We start from the raw sequence: 19844 nt of genomic DNA, 5'->3' as shown, positions 1-19844 counted from the left end.
AGCACCTACTATGTACCAGACACCACTCTAAATAAACCGAATGAATGCCCTGCTTTCCCTGGGCTTATATTCAGTGTGGTGGAAATAGATGGGAGCAAAGAAGGAAGCAGAGAATAAATGCATTTAAAACAAGTGTCAGTTGGCAATAAGTGCTATGAAGAAAAGTAAGCAGACTTTTAAGCAGAGACTTACAGGAATGAGAGAGCAAAGCAGGCCCCTAAATATCTGGGTGGAAGGGGAAAACTGGTGCTGGCCTGTAAGGCAGGAGCGTCCCTGGTGTGTGTTAAAAGCAACGGGGAGGCCAGTGTGGCCAGACTGAGTGAGCCAAGGGGGAGAGCGATGGACAAGCCCAGGGGCTCAATGCAAAGGGCTTGGCTTTTGCTCTGAATGAAGTAGGGAGACACTGAAGGAGTGACCCTACGGGAAACCAGTAGCGGTCACGTCACTTCAGTTCACGTGTGGAGAACAGAGAGGACCAGAGGGAGAGGCGGGAGAGCTGTTGGGAGGCCACTGCTGTCATCCAGGTGAGAGCGGATGGGGACCTGGACTCAGGTGGTGGGTAAGAAATGGTCAGATGCTGCATTAATTTTGAAGGTGGATCCTTCAGGATTTATTGAGGTCGAGTTCGGGGCGTGAGAGAGAGGAGTCAGAGATAACTACAAAGTTAAGACTGAACAACTGGTAAAATGGACTTGCCATTTCCTGAAACAGCAGAAGCCCATAGAAGGGAGGAGATCAAGCTGTTTTGGATGTGCTATGTTTTTTCATTCAGTTTTTGGCTTTTTATCCCCAACAACCGCAAGTATTTATCGGGCCTTTACTAAGTGCCTTTGCTAAGGACTTTATGTGGGTTATCTCATTAGTTCTTTACAACAACCCTATGAGGTATGTCTGATTATTCTTTCCACTTTTTAGATGAGGAAACTGAGGCACAGAGACATGAAGTCATCTGTTAGGCAGTGTGGCATTGGTCCCTCCTGCCCGTCCCGGTCCTCGAGGGCGCCGTCTGTTGCTCTGCCTGTCCCGCCCTCTATAACCTCCTGTGCTGATAGGTTGGCACGTGACCTTAGAGGCAGCACAGAGTTCTGCTTGGAGAGCAGGGAACCTGGGTTTGGGATGTGAGGTGTATAAGACATCCGTATGGAGATGCCCAGCAGGGGGAGTCAGAGCGACAGGGGTCAGAAGAAGACTCAGGGCTCCAGTCAGCAACGTCTAAATGTTAGCGTACAGGTGCTCCTTAGAGCCAGGGCCTGATGAGGGAGCTAAAGGAGGGAGTGCAGGTGATGAAGAGCAGGGGGCCTGAGGCCAGGAGCCCTCCAGGGGCCCGGAACCGAGGGGGAAACCAGCAAAGCAGACGAGAAGGAGCAGTCACTGAGGTAAGAAGGGAACAAAGAGAGTGGTGTCCCCGGAACGAAGTGCAGACAGAGTGTCCAGAAGACAGAACAGTCAACTGTTTCAAATGCTGCTGATCCATCAGATAACTTCCGATCTGAATGAGAAATGACTGCTGAACTTGACATCAGGGAGACCGCTGCTGACCTCGACACGAGTCATTTAGGTGGAATTGTGAGAATGACTGCAAAATATTTTTGGGGAATACGTTATATTCTTGGTGACATGATTTCCTCTGAAATCATAGGCTGTACACATTACTAAAGATAAAATTTACCTCTAACATTTAATTTCCATTTTTGACTCTTCTTATGTGAAAGCGCTCAGAGAAAGTATCACAAAGAAGTGGAAAATAGATATATAAAGGAATGAGTGAGCAAGCATATTTTTCCTATTATTACATAGCAGTTTTTTTACAGATTTTGAACGAATAAGTAGCAAATCAAAAGTAAATAAGTGGTGTATGGTGTCGAGAATAGCAGTATCCAAGTGTCACTGCCAACATGAGGCCCAACATTTGGTCCTTGGTTCTTATTTAGAAATGATGACCTTTCTACCTAATAAAGAGATATATGCATGTAAAGTCTCAGAATCATCTGAATATGTAACATAATTTTTTTTCCATATTGCATTGCTGGCTATGTCCTTTTCATACATTTTAGGCTGTTGGCAAAGCATCTAGACCTTTCAAATGAAATTGCATCTGGAATATGAGAAAAAGTTCCAATCTGTCTAGCATTCTTTTTGCAAGATGATATTATCAAGTTGTTCCTATCTGCATGCTTTTTTTTTTAATGTAATGCAAAGGAACTCAATGGGCAAAGTGCCACCATCCTCATAAAGCCCCATTCCCTTTAATTTGATCTACCAACATTGGCCAATAATGAAATACAGCAGGAGAAATGGAAGAGAATAATTGTATGCTTATCTTTAACTCTTTGTATTCATTAAATAAATGTATGTTATTTTTCTGCATTATTTTTAAAACAACCCTTTCCCTAGGGATTAATGGTTTAAAATCAGGAATTTACAACCACCAACCAAACACCTTTCTTGACTAAGAACTTGGTTAACATGGCTAACCAGTGTTCCTTCAAGCACTGATTCCACATTTCCCTGCCATTTCCTGCCCAAGGCAGTGGCAAGCTTCTAACCATAATTTTACATTCCCTGAAATGTTAGATAGGGCACCTGCTGCGTGAGGAACAACGGGTTGACTCAGACTGGAGAAATCCTCCGGGAGACAACACGTGGCCCGAGGCAACGGGGATGTGCAATTTTTCCTCGTTCTCTCCCTTCAGAGCTGACTAAGTCACACAGCTGAGGCTCTGTGCAGAGTCAGAAACTTCATGCTGAGTGTGAGCCAGCCAAGTATAAATTCACGCTTACATCAGTGGTCCCACCTCCCTGAGTCCTTCAGCTGCTTAGAAATCTTCCCTCTGTGCCTGAGGCTGGACAGTTCCTTAACTGGCCCGGAGGGGAAGTAACTAGTTAAACGTGAAACCGGAAGTCAGAGTGTCCACAGTTATTCCTTTAATTACAGAGCGCCTGTTAAGGACCAGATGCGGTTTCAGTGCTACAACAGTGGACAAAGCGGATGATGCTGTCTGTCTTAAATTCTAGTGCAGGGAGACAGGCAATAAGTCATACATGTGACAAGGGAAATACATTGTATGTTAGAAGGTGATAAGTAATTCAGAAAAGAAAAGGTAGAAGTGAGGGAAGGCTGGGTGTGAGAGCCTCGAGGAGTGTGTCTGCAGTGTTAAATAGTGTGATCATCGAAGCCTTTTGTTAATTGCTCGTTTGCTGCCTGATTCCTCAATTAGATCAGGGACTCAGGACAGGGACCCTGGCATGCCCAACACCTTGCACAGGGCCTCACTCACAGTTGAGTTCTCTCACTGTGTTTCATGTCTGACCACATGTGTGTACATGCAACCCAAGTTAACATCTGCACGAGCTTCCTTACTGCATTTTCTAAGATACGCATGTATATGTGTTTAACAACTAGAGACTGATTTAAATAGTAGGAAAGGTCACACAAATTCTTTTGTCAAACGTTTTTCAGTTCACATTTGGCTTTTAAAACACTTCACTATACAACTCTGACCTCACCTCTGCCCCCACTCCAGAGAAATTAGGGTCAAGCAGGTACAATTAGAGTTTTATGTTTCATTTCGTTTTTCAGGGTTTTTTTTTGTTTGTTTTTACAGTTATTTGCTTTTACTCAAAGAGATTTATAGAGGAAAATATATTCAAGTGAAGTTCACAGAACTATTAGCAGATGGATTTATCTTGCTAGTTTGGAAAGTGGCTACTTTATGATGGAATGACCTGGATATCTCTCTGCCTTTCTCTAGCCTTTCAAAGACTTCCACAAAGTGAGAGGGTTTCCCAGGGACTCAATGGAGACCTTTATTTTTCCAATGTTCTCCCAGAGGATACCCGTGAAGACTACATCTGTTACGCCAGGTTTAATCACACTCAAACCATACAGCAGAAGCAACCCATTTCTGTGAAAGTGATTTCAGGTAAGAGTTCAGCTTCCTGAATCTGTCTTTCCAGGATGTTTACAAATGCACAAGATATATTAACTATTAAGTATTGCTGACTTTGAAATAAACAGGTTCATTGATCAGGAAACTATCTGTGAATAGTCACTGAAGTGTTGGAATATGTGTTATAAAGAGCATGCATATCCTAAATACTATAGTTTATATTTTTTGCTGTTATTACCGTTATTGTTTCCATGACAACTTTCTGAAGCTACTTAGTGTTCTGAGCATTTGGGTGTGCTTTATGCCCCATGATGCCTTTAATTGGCAGTCCTGCAGCTTCCAATGTATATTCACGTATTACTGATTGGGGGTGGCTGAGCGAATCAATGAGCTAATCACGTATAATGTGAAGTACTGTTTTTACTTAGTAGGGATGGCCCTTGGTCAGCATAGCTGTATTCGTTTGCTTTTGTTGCCCAATACTTTATTTTTACGATACCTTCTCCCCTCCTTTTGTGCATTCTTCATAATATTCTGTTTATTTCAGTGGATGAATTGAATGACACTATAGCTGCTAATTTGAGTGACACTGAGTTTTATGGTGGTGAGTTATGGTGATTGTAACTGCTATACTCTCCTTCATTGTAGAATTTAGTTCACTAACTTCACCTCCATGCCTATTTAACCTTATTGCTTTATGAAATTCCTAGTTGCGTGTTTAGTATCACTAGAAATAAATGTATGTTTCTGGCAGAATTTAACCATAAGCTTTAAAACATGTCACTAAAACATCTTCCATGTTGTATGTATAGTAGTGAAAATTATTATAACTGTTTTCATGTAAAGAACCACTTCTCGTGATTTGGAAAAAATCTTTCATGTACGTTCAGAATTGTAATTTTCATTTTTTGTCTTGTTCCTCATGAACTTTCCTCATGAACTAAATAAGAGTTGGCAGGGTTTGCTAAACTGCTAGAACACTAATCCATCAAAGTCTTAGGAACCTTTAGCCACTAACGTTAAGTGGATTTTGATAGTAAATCATCACGTTTCGCATCTGTTTTCATGTGACATTATCAATGTCATAAAATTAGCAATGTGTTTCTCTTAGTTTTGTTTAAAACCAAGTCACTATCTTCAGTGGAAATAATCCTTTTAAAAATAGAGCATTTAACTTCGTTCTCTTAAAAAGAAAAGAATTTGGTTTCTTTTTAAAGGAAAGTGGCTCTCAAGTGTATAGTCTATCAATGAACATTTTGGGTTCTGGATATGGGTCCTCTTAATAATCTAGAAGGCAGAATTTCTACTCTATTAATGTTTTCCCCTTGAGATAATGAAGTAGAAGAGATTACGGTACTGTCCATGGCCATAGTAGATATACCACAATTCCTGCCTTACTTTATTTTATCTTATTTTGATATACTCCCGAAAAATATGGCCTCAATATCATTCCCAAAGTGATTTCAGCACGGTAAGGTCTCCTCCACTATCTCTAAAATCTTAGAAAAACTCTTAGTTCTCTCAAGTAATACCTTCTCTGTTTTTTTTTTTTTTGAGAAATGACAATAATTCATATATTACCTTTTCCTTCAGTTTTTGTAAGCATCAAATAGATAGTACATTAAAGTGTTGGAAACTATTAAGGGCCGTAGCACCTTAAGATGGTATGATTTCTGCTTTAAGTTCTTCTGAGAGGCCATCAGAGCATAAGGCCACATTTAGGCAAGGTCTCCATAGAAAAGAAAGTGGCCTGTGGAAATCTCCCTGAGAGCTCTAAGTTGAGTCCTCTTGGTTTGTCCATTGCGGGAACCAATTTCAGTGTATTGAACTCCACCATTTCTTAATCTGTGGCACACAATTTGCAGACCTCTGTCAGTAACTCTCTGGTTTGGTTTGGTTTTCCATAAACCTGGCAGTTTGGGGGGTCTTGTTAGATGTCCACCACAGGTTTAGCTCCATGATTAGTCAGTGGAATTGACTATAATGTTGTCCCTGGTGTAAACCAAATGCTCCTTCCACAGTCATTCCTTTCAGAAAAACCTACCGTCTTCTAGAAGATGACAGTTCGTTTTCTCCTTAACCCCAGCACTAATCTTAAGGGATAGATAGTTTAATAACATGATTTTCTTCACTATGCCTGCATTTTGAAAATTTGCCAACCAGCCAAAAGTTCATAAAAACCTAACCCAAATTAAGGAAACGTACAAAAGGAAAATAGTCCTTCCTATTAGTGCTTATACAACCAAAATTATTTTTATTTCTGGCTAAGTGAGTGAGTGATGGCTATTTGTAAGGCAGAGAGAGTGTGTGTGTGTGTGTGTGTGTGTGTTGTGGTTTAACAAATTTCACGATCAATGTTAAATGGTTTTGAAAATGGATTAGATTTTTAGACAGTGAACTGTTTCTAGAAATACATATTCATAACTCGTACTGCATATTGATTTTCCTGTTTACAGCTAAATCAAGCAGAGAGAGGCCACCAACATTTTTAACTCCAGAAGGCAATGCAAGCAACAAAGAAGAATTAAGAGGAAACGTTCTTTCACTCGAGTGCATTGCAGAAGGACTGTAAGTTAACACTTTCTGTCTCGGTGGACATTTCTTATGAAAAAAAAGTAGATTGGTAGAGAGGCATTAATGTCATAGGAAGAGTCATTGGCTTATACTAATTCATTATTTCCAAAATAGACCATATGAATCTCATATTATTAAATTATTTTGTTAATGTAATAGTGTTCCTCCTGAAATGAGTATCACTAATCACCTTACAGTTGCTATGATTATAATTAAGCTGTATTATTTTGCTGCTGTTATATAACAAACCACCTCAAAACTTAGTGGCTTAAAAACTATAGCCGTTTACCATTGACCATTTGTCTACAGGTCTGCATAGTGGTTGTGCTGTAGCAGACTAGATCCAGCTAATTTCAATTCAGCCTGCTCTTGCGCCTGCGGGGTGGCTCAGCTATGGGTTCGCAATTCTGAGGAGCTGCTGGCTGTTAGCAGGGCAATGGAGCTCTTGGCCATGATTTTCTCACATCCCTCTAGCAATTATTCTCCTAGCCTAGCCTCGAAATTGGCACACCGTTACTTCCACTACTTCCTGTTGGCAAGTCACAAGCCCAACTTCTTTGCAAATATCTCATCTGATGCCTCAAAACTGATGCCACCCCCAGAACCCATGTGCCCTTGACAGGAGTTGCAGGAAGGCCTCGGCTCAGATACAAGAACAATGCTTCTGTTGGGGACACATTTGAGGCAAGCTTCTACAGAGCCCGTCTTGTGCCTGGCACAGAGCAAGTACTGTTGGTATGGGCACATTTGCTGAAAACATTGAATGGAATCTCAGAAACATGTTGTGACTACATGTTGTGATCTGTGTTGTTCTTGACCTGGTAACTCAGTAGTCTCACATTTCTTCCCAGAATTTGCCTCCAGGAATAACTTTACTGCAGGAGACGCATGGAGGCCTCTGCTGGTCATGTCAGGAAATCACAGCATGCACCATTCAGTTCCCCTAGTAAATGAAAAGTAGCAAAACCCCCTTTACAGATATTTTAAATATATATCTTTCCCACCAAAAGTGAAAAACAAAAAATAAAACTCTTGTAATTTTCAGTGTGTTAGAAAGTGGTTTCATCTACCCACCTCCAACCTTTTGGGAGTAGAGGCAGCAATTCTCACAATTTAGTGATTGCCCTTCCCACAAATGATATATTACCTAAAAAACTAAAATATGGTCAATATTTGGAAATTACGTAAAACTTCCAAAAGAATTTTTGAAACTTTGGGATGTTGTAAAACTGAAATCGGGGCTCTATGACTTACAAACCAGTAAGCATAAGACTCGTGGAATCAAAATATTTCTCATTCTTAACAACTGCTCAGTGGCGTCATAGGCCTCAACAACAATTTGTGGCTTAGTTGAGCTGTGGTTTTATATTTCCAGCCCCATGACCCTCTCACCTTCAGATCGTATGAGATGCAGATTAATCTGACCATAAGGAAACATCGTAATATGCTATCAGATTCCATATGTGTATAGTATCTTCAACTTTTCAAAATGATTTCACATTTTCTACCTTTTTATATTCATAGCATGTTTTATTCTAGAAGCTGTTTCATCAAATATATATGTTTGATTATTTTTATTCAACCAAACAAGCCAAAAACAATTCCACAAATATTTAATTAATCCCGCATGCGTTTCTAATGACAAATATTGTATCTTCCTGAGGGCACGGACCATTCTTTTTTCGTCTTTAACTTCCCAGCACACAACTCAGTGCCTGGTCTATATTTCAGTGCTTAGTAAATGTTCATGTTGAGTGGTTTTTTTATTTTACCCTCATGAAAACCTTCTAAAGTGACTAGATCAAGTCAAACATTATTATCCCTCTTCCAGCAACTAAGGAAACTGAGGCCCAAAGAGGTCGAGGATCCAAGATCAGAGAGAAATTTAGGGACAGGGCTGGGGCTTTGAAGAAGAGCTTTTAACTCTAGGCCCGTGTTCTGCCTTTCGTCTTGCTCTATATTTCATGATTTAATCGGAAACACAAGTGAGAAATGGTGTGCCTAATATATGAGTTTGGTCTATTCTTACCAACTGGTATAACATTTTTAAATACCACTGATAATGAAATTAAGAAAACAGTGCTTTTCCTCTAATTACTGCATTCACATCATCAGATAGCCTGTTATAAAGTAGAAAAGTTCTTCCATTTGATATAGAAATGTGTGGAAATGGGCACAAATATGATATCGGCTCTTTCTCTGTACATTTTTAACTTGAGCTGATAACAAATGATAACTTGATATCATTAATTTCGTGGTAATTCTTCTGATTGACAGAGTACCTTCATGTAAAATTTTCCAAGGGTGCCTCATTGATCAGACTTTGAGGAAAATAATTACATCCTTTCAGTAAAGGAACTGTCGCTAACATTCTCAGTGCAACATTGAAGTCAAAGTTTATGGTGCGCCATAATTAGTATGGTTCTGCTTATGTGAAAATGGTAGCTTACAGACTTAAATATAAGGTTTTGAGCATTAGTCATAAAACCGTGATGCTAGTTAAAATATCTATGTATTTATCATGATATTTATATAAAGACTTTGTTACAAACTTGCATGAAAATTCACCCTCCAAAACGGTTAGGTGAAATTCTTTTTTTATAGCACCATTATTTATTTGTCTTATCAGGCCTACCCCAATTATTTACTGGATAAAAGAAGATGGAACACTGCCAATCAATCGGACATTTTATAGGAACTTTAAGAAAACTCTGCAGATCCTGCAGGTTTCAGAAGCAGACTCTGGAAATTATCAGTGCATAGCGAAAAATGCTTTAGGAGCCATCCATCATACCATTTCTGTCACAGTTAAAGGTATCTCCTTGGTTAAAATGCATTGCTCTTGCCTTCATGTGAGGCTCTAAATCTTCAATTAAATATGCCTTTGATTACATTCTTCAATAATAAGAAATGGAAATTTGCATCAACATTCATGGTACCTTGAATCTCTTCTCGTTGCTATTTATAGTGCATCTAAATCAGGTTAGAAATTTGCTCCCTGGAATCTTTCTTAGAGAAGAATTCCAATTAATAAATGTAGACAGAATGAGGGTAATAGAAAATCACCATTAGAATCCCACAGTTAGAACTGCTGCAAGCGAAAGCAGGTGATGAATGCTAAAATTAGTAGATGGAACTTGAAGGAGAACCAGGATATTTGCACAGCTTCAAAGTATTTCTTCTCCCACCACCCAAAAAAGAAAAAATTAATCACTGAGGCAATTTTAACATATGTCTATAAATCAAGCTTAACTTCCATACTCGAGTGCGGGCAGGTCTCAGTGACTCACTTCTAATTTGTAGAGTATGCAAAGCGGGAAAATGGTAACTTTCCAGTGGAGAAACCTGGCAGACATCACCTTAACCAAGTGATTGAGGTTAACATAACCAGGAATAAGTCATGTCCAGATCACTTCCTGCCTGATAGGATGCAATCAGAAGGGTCCATACTCAAAACCTCAGTCTAATCGTGAGAAAGTGTCAGACAAACCTAAGTGGAAAGACATTCTACAAAATAACTTCTCAGTACTGTTTAAAAGTCTCAAGGTCATGAAACACAAGAAAAGACCCAAAGGCTGTCAGATTGGGGGAAACTGAGTAAGGAGATGTGACAAGTAAACACAATGTGGTATCCAGAACAGGGTCTTGGGACAGAAATAAGACATTAGTGGAAAAACTGGGGAAATCCTAATAAAGTGTGCAGTTTAGTTAATGGTATTGTACCAATGTTAATTTCCTCTTTTGATAACTGTATCATGCTCATGTAAGATGTTAACATCTCAGAGAAAGGAGAAAGCTGAGTGAAGGACTTATGGGAACACTCTATACTAACTTTGCAACTTTTCAAAAATGCAAAGTTTTTTTGAATTACTCCCTAATTTTATAATTGTATGTATTCTACAGGGATCAGAATTTAAATTCATGTTTCTTAGCCCTTTCTGTACCTGTAAGTTGTTCTACAACCTTAGATAAATGTCACCTCTTTGATGTCTGATGAATTCGATGTCAAATGAGACAATGATATTTGCATCAAAAGAGTCTGGAAATAATACATGGTGTCAGTGAGTCTCTTTAAACATTCTTTTGAAAATCTGAATTATTCTTTGAAGCATCACTTATACATCTGTTCACTCTAAAAAGATGAAACTAACAAATGCTTGGCAAAATACTTATTTTTATTATTAAAATCATTCAATATACTAAATTTGCCAGAATACTTCTTGGATTCAAACTTTTGTGTTTTTCTTTTCTTTCCTCAATAAAGCGGCCCCATACTGGATCATGGCACCTCAAAATCTCGTGCTGTCCCCAGGAGAGGATGGCACCCTGATCTGCAGAGCTAATGGCAAGCCCAAACCCAGAATTAGCTGGTTATCGAATGGAGTCCCAATAGAAAGTAAGTTTCCTTGATTGGCTCCAGTTGGAATATATTTTCAGAGCATTTACATCTCAAGAGGGAAGGAATGGTGATAAAGTAACGGATTAAGGAAAGAAGCCATATGTAAGTTAAACTACCTTTAGATTTTCATTCTGTTACCTTTAGATATTTGTGATGACTGAACAGTTTATGCTATTAACACAACGGTATGTGTTTATTGGGACTTGGCAATATTTCCTCTGTTTTTTACATGGATCGTAGGAAGAATGACAGGGTCAGAAATAAACATCACTGAAAAGTTCAGATTATCTTCTTTGTTCAAAACATCAGGTGGTTTGTGGAAACCTTGTAGGAATCAGAGCAGATGGGTGAGGAGGCTAGGGATAGAGCCAGGGGATATGACAAGAACAGGAAACACAGCCATAGTGGTTTCCATTCCTAAGTGGAGCCCAGATGTTTGCAAGGTCCCCAGTCTTCAGAGGTCACTGTCCCATTTAATACCCAAAGAAGAGCAGAGCCTCTGACCCCGGTCACAGGCAGGTCACTCAACCTTTGACCCGTTTTCCGTCACTGAGTATAGCTGAGATTCTCCTTGACCAATACGTGCACCGTCCTGGCTGCTGTGTGTCACCTCTTCAGCCACCTCCCCTGGACCACTCCTGGCTCTTCCTCTCAGCCAGCCTCTCTGCACTTCCACTCTGCTGCCCAAAACAGTCCCCCAAACTGGGGTCACAGCCCCTTCCATTCGTCTTCTAAGTCACAGCCGAGACCAGTTTTGCAAAGCTTGGGTAAAGGCTTGGAGATAATAGAAGGGAATTATAGTAAAAAAGTAAATGAAGGAAAACTTAAAAGGAATATTGCACTTCCGTGCCCCCTTCTTAAGGCATGGCCAGCCACAAAGAGCCCACCAGCTCTCCTTTTTCTCAACCCGCCACCAGCCGCCCACAGAGAGAAAATCAGTTTCTGTTTAAAACCCAGCCTTAGGTTCACCCTCCCAGTCAGTAGCATGATAATCTGCAAAGATATTCTGTTTTTTTTTTGAGGAAGATTAGCCCTGAGCTAACTACTGCCAATCCTCCTCTTTTTGCTGAGGAAGACTGGCCCTGAGCTAACATCCATGCCCATCTTCCTCTACTTTATACGTGGGACGCCCACCACAGCATGGCCTTTGGCAAGCGGTGCCGTGTCCACACCTGGGATCCGAACCAGCGAACCCCAGGCCGCCGAGAAGCGGAACGTGCGAACTTAACCACTGCGCCACGAGGCCAGCCCCTGCAAAGATATTCTTCACTAGCAATAAAGACAGCCTTCAGGCTTAATATGTAGAGCATCTTGGCTCCTCATTGCCTCCATGCCAGAATCAAAAATTGGTTCTGCTTTTATATAACCAAAAGGTCCATGAAACTGGCTGTCTTGAAATAGTCTTCATCCTAAGATGGATCTGAAAACTGCTGGCAGACTTTAAATGGCCAGTTCCCCATTTCTCACCATTAGGGTCTCACAACTATGGGTCTAGACTGATAGGAGCACCCTGTTTCATAAATACTTATTAGGAGTTTGTGTCATACAACACAGTAGTTATCAGACACTCTGAAACAGACAGCCTGTGTTTACTGTAAAAGGAAATCTGTTCCTGGGGGTAAACAGAGTCTAAAGAGGCCAGCAAATGGGTTTTGAATGTTTCCACTCCCAATTTTAAGCATGATCAGGACCAGCAGAGAGTACTTTGTGGTTGTGCATTGGGAAGCTGTTGGCACTCTCAGATGCATATGAGTGAAAACTGAGAGAAAAAGTGGAAGAGAGCCAGAACTGAAAAAGAAGTTTTATGGTACAAGATCTGATTTTCTTAGAAATGCATATAGAATGGCAGTAAAGGATGGAGCGTGCTCAGCAGCTCCGAGGTTCTGTGCCCATTTGTGGAAGGTTAAATGTGCATCTGAGGTCTGACCCTCAGTGACACTGACAAGTGGGAGGGGCCATCCTTCTAGCCACGCAGTGGGAGAACCAGGGAGCCAGGGAGCCAGGAAGGTTGAAAAGATAACTCCTCGAGCTCGGCAGCCCGAATGCATTTATAAGCAGGGAAAATTGAGACGTGGGTGGGTCAGTGACACAGAAACAAGAGGAGATTAATTAATGAAGCTGATCTTTTCTCCTGATTCTCCCAGCTTGTCATCCTTCCAAACCTGGCATAGGCTTGCCTCTGGGAACCTGGTACCTCCAGTTGTATTAAGAACTTTGCAAATGTGCTTATAGACATGCCCCTTAAATGAAATATTTGGGGGGAGGATCAAACGCAAAAGGCCTGCTTGTGGGGGGCACGTAGGGCCGTGGTCCCAGGATAAAAGTGGGGCCCTTCTGCTGTAACCCCAAATCATCTGATTAGGTCCAGAGCAGAAAGAGATTAGAACAAAATCTCTCAAATGAGGTTCCAGGTCAGTTGATTTCTTCCATCCCCAAAGTATTCGTTAAGTCGCCACTGGAAGGCAAAGAGGAGGCTGAGCAAAGATAGGATCAGAACTCTGCAGTGCCTACAGATCCAGGGTCCCTCGATCTCTGGCGTGCCTCAGAGCCGGCACTCTGGTGGACAAGCGAGGAGAGAAACAGCATGCGGCGTGTCAGCAAAGCTGCCCCGTGGCTCCGGCAGCAGGTGCCAGATATTTATACCAAGGTGAGGTGAAGTGTCCCAGAAAAGTGTCTTTCTCCACCTCTGGCAGCCAAGCTAAACATGCACGGATTACTGTTTGGAATCTCATAACTCAAAGGTGATGAACTTGAGGAACCTGGCAGGAACCCTCTTAGCTCTCTGAATGATGCTCCTACAGGGACACCACTGTTCCTGCCCCCGCCCTCAGCGGCTGGTCCATCTACAGCTTCTGCTGAGTGGTCTCTTGGCTAGACACTAAGTTATAAACAGCTGAGTTCAAAGTTCAAAGAACCCTACATGCCCCCACCTTGTGCTGACCTCCCCTGATCCAACATAAGGAGTAAATGAGGACGAAAATTGTCAAAAAATTGGTAGAAGTTTGAGGAGCTTTATGCCTCTCCCCTTTCTACCCTGCTTGATAGTTTCCCCATGAATTTGGAGGCCCCAAACAGAATTTCCTTTGAGATTTGGAGACCATTCTGGAAACAAGGGGATGTAGCTTGTTTCTCATCTGCACCTTGCTGAGTTGTGCACGCTGCAGCGGCATCCAGCAAGGATGGGGCATGGAGGCAGGATGGCAGAGAGTGTAGAACCTGCTGCAGCATACGGTGGCATGAGACTGGCATGGTGAGGATTCCTAACCTTCAGTGGGACCTCAAGGAAGCCCCAGAAGTAGGCTGGGATCACAAACTGGCTTGCCCACAACACGTTCTACCTAAGAGGCTGCAGAAACCTTGGATGGACCAGCTTCTGAGGCTAAGGGACAGGGAACAGCTGTGCCTCTGCAGCAGCATCATGCAGGGAGCTGTGCAGCATCCCCACCAGGTGCTGCACAACAGAGACACTCTCAGGGGATGATAATACCAGATACACAGCCTCCCCGCGCCTGGCTTGTGGGCGATAACCCAAAGACATTGACACTCTCTCCCCCAACCCCTGCAGGCTCTGGCTGCCAGGAGCATGTAAATAGTATAAAAGAAGAAGCAGGATCAGGGAGAAGGAGGGCTAAGATTTGGGTTCTGTTTGCAAAATTCAGTGTTGTTGATTTGTGACTGTGATTTTAGCGCTGGAACCTACTGTTTTACAAAACCAGAAGAATTCATTCAAAAAACGTGTAAGCCTCATCTCAATGTCTTCCAAAACTCTGTCCCGCCAGGACTGGTCAGGGTACTTTAAACTTTCCTTGAAGCAAAAACCAGACTGTATTAAATATGGAATTTGCCCAAAACCACCTAAAATATTTTTAAAACAATCTACAGAAGTCAGGAAGAATAACACAGCTGCAGAGAGCTGGTGCCAAAAGATAACTTTGGTTTTATTCTGTGACCTGTGGTGTCTGGGAGGGTGTGGAAGTAGAACCCAGGACCAGAAAGAAAATGGCCAAGGCCACGGACACCGTGATCCCTGTCCCTGTCCTAGCAGGCAGTAGGAGAGCCTAACTCTTGTCGATCTTTAATTCCACATGGAGCGTATATAAGATCGCACCGTTATTAGGCTGAAAGGTCCCTTTTCTCTAAGAGATGAGAAGGGAAAGGAAGGAAGGGAATGAGAATGGAGAGAAGACCTCCTCCTGCCACAGTTACATGTTCTGCTGACGTTGGAGGAAGAGATTGAAGCCAGTAACACATCATAAGCAGCCAGGGGAATGGAGGCATGGTCCAGGATATTCCCAAGATTCCACTGGAGTATCATCCTTCTTCGTTTTCTCAAAAGTAAAAGGCTCAGTTCGCATCCCCTTAAAGGGGAAGGAAGAAGTAGATAAAAACACAAACTCATCTCTCACACCCAGAGATTTGTTCTACATTATGCCCAAATGTTCAGATGTCAGATGATGTTTATAGAGTAGACTAACTCAGAAAATCTGAGCATTAATCTCGTGTTAAACAAACCATTATGTGTTCCAGTCTCTAGTTTCTCATCTCCAAAATGCGTATACTATCTAGTTAATCTAGTTCACAACGTTCCTTTTAAAATAATACTATGCAATAGATATAAAAATATTTTAAAAATTAATAGTACTGTATACATGTAACGTGGCACTAATTATTATTATTCTCATTATCGAAATGCTGGAAGCCTTTATAGCTTTGGCCAGCCATGTCAGGGGAGTTAGAATAAAAGAAAGTATTGTTGGAAGGGTAGCACCCCACTTCTGAACCTCTCCTTTGGGGCTTTAAGTTGTATGTAGTGATTCTATGACCTTAAATTTCTTTCTCCAGTGTTCATTTATAGGAAATGAAGTTGGTTATTCCCAGAATTAATTATTATTCCTTTGGATAATTGGGCTTCAGATGCTGGAGAGTTACTCCCACCCAGTAGCCAGTACACAGATTCCAAAGGTCAAATATCTCTGTGCCAGCGATTTCCTTCTTTGTCCAACTCCCAGCCGAGTCGTCATATATCACTGTGACAGTTCTGGGTTGGTTTGTCTTTCTTTAGTAAGTGCTTACGAAGAGGTAGCCCAAACCCCATGGAGAGAGATTTTCTTCACTACTCTTACCTAAAGGGTTTATTTTATTCCAAAATATCTTACCAAAAATAAATATTTGAAGACTGCTCCATTTAGCAGAAATAAGGCAGATGACTGAAAGGAGTGGATAGCAAAGAAAAGTGCAACATGGGCTACATAAAAGCCTTTTAAGAACAGTTTATGTTGTGATGGATGCATCCCCACTGGGGGAAGACTGTCCTATCAGCGTTGTTGATTGAGCTGGTCTGCCTTTTTCATGGCGATGTAACTTTTTTTTATTGTGGTTAAAAAACACGTAACATAAAATTTACCATCTTAACCATTTTAAGTGTACTCAGCAGTGTTAAGTATATTCACATTATTGTGAAACAGATCTCCAGAACTTTTTCATCTTGCAAAATTCCAGCTCTGTGCCCAGTAAACAACACACGGTGGTGTGACTTTTAAGAGCTCGATATACTTAAGGAACGTGAGGAGCTCGTCTCACCTGGTCTGCCACCCATCCAGAGAGATTCGGCCCAGAGCTCCACCCGGGCCTCCTCACCATCTAAAATGCACTCCCGGCGCTGCAGTGCCTGGCGTGTCCACAGAGGTGCAGTCAGAGTGGACAGTGCAGTGGGCAGTGAGAGTCCCCTGAGGAGTCCCACCACTCAGCACTCGGCCCAAGTGCTGGGTCCAAAAGTGCTAAGAATAACTGACAGAGGAGGAGACTCCAGAAATGCCGCTGGATGGACATTACTGGGAGCAGGTGGGTCAGAAAGGACCCTGTGATATGAGACTTGGGGTACGGGACAAGGAACATGGGCTGTCCTGACATAGACTGTGTTCTCAGAGTGCCTGGCTGCCTGCCACAGCCTTGGCCACTGTGACATTTCTGTCCTCTGCCTTCTTTTATTGATGAACTCTATACCCTCTTAAAGGAATTAGAATTTATATTTGTCTTCTGATTGGAAGAACATGTTGCTTAAGGCAATTTTGAAATTATTAGAGTCATAAACAGCAGTTATGAGCTAAGAAGCTGATCAAAGTATGTTGGCACACCCCGATCACTGGTTGAACGAGCGGGAGTACCTAAGATGATTTCATACATTAGCTATTGGTGGTTTTCGGAGTGTTGAACGGCTGCACACAGAACTGCATGATAGTAAATTTGTAATTTTAAGCCACTGAGTTTGTAGTAACTTGTGACAGCAGTAGTTGAAAACTCATATAGAGTGAGTAAGTACAATACTTTGAATATGTATATGAGAACAAGGATGGATAACTCTAGTTTGGTTTGTTTTTATTTAAGTGAGTTAATAAACCACAGATGAACCAAATATTTGAGATTCTAAAGTGATAAAGGAGTCCACATGCAGTGAAAAATATGTCTTCGATGCACATCCTTTTGCTGTCATCAAAGAGAAAAAATGGTATTTGAAATGAAACTAATGCCTCCTTAAGTAGTTCTGGTTGCAGAGAAGTTAAGAGAAAGGGTGCTGTTGTGCAGGTTTGATTTTGGACAGCACGCTGAGACAGCTAGCGCTACCCCTTGCAGTGCACTTTGAGAGCAATGTAAGGTCGCAGCCTAAGGTGGAGCATTCGCAGAGGGAATTTGTCTCCGAGCACAGCACTTCCAAACCGTTGGGCGTACCCTGGACTAAATTCCCACCTATTCTGTTACCCAGCCAGTTCCATCCCACTTCAGTAAGGATCAATCCTGGTCCTAACATTTTTTTAAGTCCTTGAGAGATTTAGCTGAAAATACTACCTTGAAGAGAAATTTTACTCAAGTTATTTCTACATCAGCCTCAGAATTTCCAAAGCAGGAAAATAAATATTTTCACATTTGATTATTGGCCCTATATTTATTTACATCCTTATTTGTTTGTTTATTTATTTATTTCAATAAGAGACTCTTAAAAGACAGAGGTTTGGATGAGCTAGAGGGTTTCTATATTTTTTGAATAGCTTTTGCTATCAAATTATCCTCTGGATGATTAACCTTCCTCCTCATAAATAACCACAGTTTCTTTGTGAACAAGGCAATGTTCTCCTGAGTTTGTATTGCAGTTTTCACCTAACTTGTGCTTTTTTTCCCTTCATCTCTCATTAAAAAAATTCAGTCTTTACAGATTTGATCCACCTAAGACGAAAAGAATATGCAGCATACACCCCTGCTGACAAGTGGTGATGAAATTCTGAGGAAGAAACATTCTGGTTTCTGCTGGGTTCTTGGTTTCCTCTGACTGCGTATACCTAGATCAGCCTGTATTTCTGTTCTGCTCACTATAGAATGTGGACCTCAAGCTTCACAAGTTTAATGTGTATCTTTTATGCAAAGAGGAATAAATATATACTTTTTATTTTTACACCCAAACAGTTGCCCCTGATGACCCCAGCAGAAAAATAGATGGCGATACCATTATTTTTTCAAATGTTCAAGAAAGATCAAGCGCGGTATATCAGTGCAATGCCTCTAACGAATATGGATATTTATTGGCAAACGCATTTGTAAATGTGCTGGGTAAGCTCCCTCTTTATTAAAGATACGGCAAGTTGGATTAATGACGGGTGTTGTTTCCCATTCATTCAGCAAAAATATATGTAGTGTGTGCAGTGGGCAGTACTTGGAGCCATCAGGGATATATGAGGACAGATCAGATACAAACCTTGCCCTAAAGAGTATTGCAGTCTGGTCTTAATGTTCTTCCAAAACACCATTTTTATAATGGCAAATTCTTCATTGCAGGCTGCTTCATTCACAGATGGTTCGACTAAGTGTCAACCCACTCAAGAGAAAAATAGCATTGGCCTGCTGTTAGTGACTGCATGTTACCGCTATTCCAGCCTTAGAAACTGGCAAGCTGAATAACAATGTCATGATTCTGATTTTTTGGAAATAAATCATTAATCATAATGTTTCACCTTTATCCGAGACACAGATGTACACTTATTTATTAATTCATAATAATATGTTTAGAAAACTATGACATAATCATATTCTTCAATGGTAGGGTTATGTGAACATTATTTTTCTCATATTGGACAAAACTTCCAAAATACAAAATTTGTTAAAAATTTATGTGAGAATTGTTTTCACGGTTCCAGGGAATCATATTTCAACTCTCTAAGCATAGTAGACTGCCTTTCAAACAAAATTAAAGTCAAGGACCAACCAGTACTTGGTAGTTTTCCTTCCTGCTTGAAATGAAGGTGAGGAAATCACTGGAACAGCTGAGGGGTTAAGATCCTGGTGGATATTAAGGAGGTGGTTTTGGTTTCCGGCCTTCTTTTTAGTTATCAGCATTCTGCTTTTTTCTGCCTGCTTGCGTGTTCCCCAGCACTCCCACCTACCCAACCCATTATAGCCTTGGGGTTATGGTGGGCCACTCATTCAACAAAAATGTACTTGGCCATTATTTTTGTGTCAGATACTGTGCTAGTTTCTGGAGAAAAACACTGAGTAACCCCATTCCCTGCCCATGAGGGGCTTACAGTGTAATAGGAGATATAGGCAAATAAATCAATTATGAAAATATTACGCCTAAGATATGGGATGTGAGACAGAGGGAGAAAACTTGTATTTTTCCACCTTGAGTGACCGTTAGTGTCATTCCTGATAGAGGGCATAAGAAGGGAGACGTATTGGTTGTGCTTTACCATAACCTCTCATGGCTTTAAGATAAAATGCACAGTGGGCCTAAATGTTTATTTTATTTTAATATTTCCTTTACCTTTTTCAAATGTTTTTAGCTGAGCCACCACGGATCCTTACATCGGCAAACACACTCTACCAGGTCATTGCAAACAGGCCTGCTTTACTAGACTGTGCCTTCTTTGGGTCTCCACTACCTACTATTGAGTGGTAAGTAATGGCCCTATTTGCTTTTAATATTTAATTTGCTA

General features: G+C 41.2%; 1 protein-coding gene across 41 annotated transcripts in view; it reads left to right on the top strand.

Moving 5' to 3' along the window:
* The window catches only part of NRCAM (neuronal cell adhesion molecule), a 252099-nt gene that overhangs the window by 190892 nt on the left and 41363 nt on the right, over positions 1-19844 (top strand). For 30 of the 41 annotated variants that reach the window (XM_070615376.1, XM_070615408.1, XM_070615403.1 and 27 more), the window contains 7 exons: positions 3753-3923; positions 4438-4494; positions 6347-6458; positions 9094-9278; positions 10729-10860; positions 18319-18462; positions 19692-19803. In XM_070615376.1, coding sequence (XP_070471477.1) covers positions 3753-3923; positions 4438-4494; positions 6347-6458; positions 9094-9278; positions 10729-10860; positions 18319-18462; positions 19692-19803 — 913 coding nt within the window. The remainder of the gene's footprint in view (positions 1-3752; positions 3924-4437; positions 4495-6346; positions 6459-9093; positions 9279-10728; positions 10861-18318; positions 18463-19691; positions 19804-19844) is intronic. The other 11 variants (XM_070615391.1, XM_070615399.1, XM_070615413.1 and 8 more) reach the window with 1 other exon arrangement.

This window comes from Equus przewalskii, chromosome 4 (genome assembly GCF_037783145.1).
Source record: "Equus przewalskii isolate Varuska chromosome 4, EquPr2, whole genome shotgun sequence".
Lineage (NCBI taxonomy): Eukaryota > Metazoa > Chordata > Mammalia > Perissodactyla > Equidae > Equus > Equus przewalskii.
Note: the sequence above shows the minus strand (reverse complement) of the source record. Positions and strands in the feature narration are given on the sequence as shown.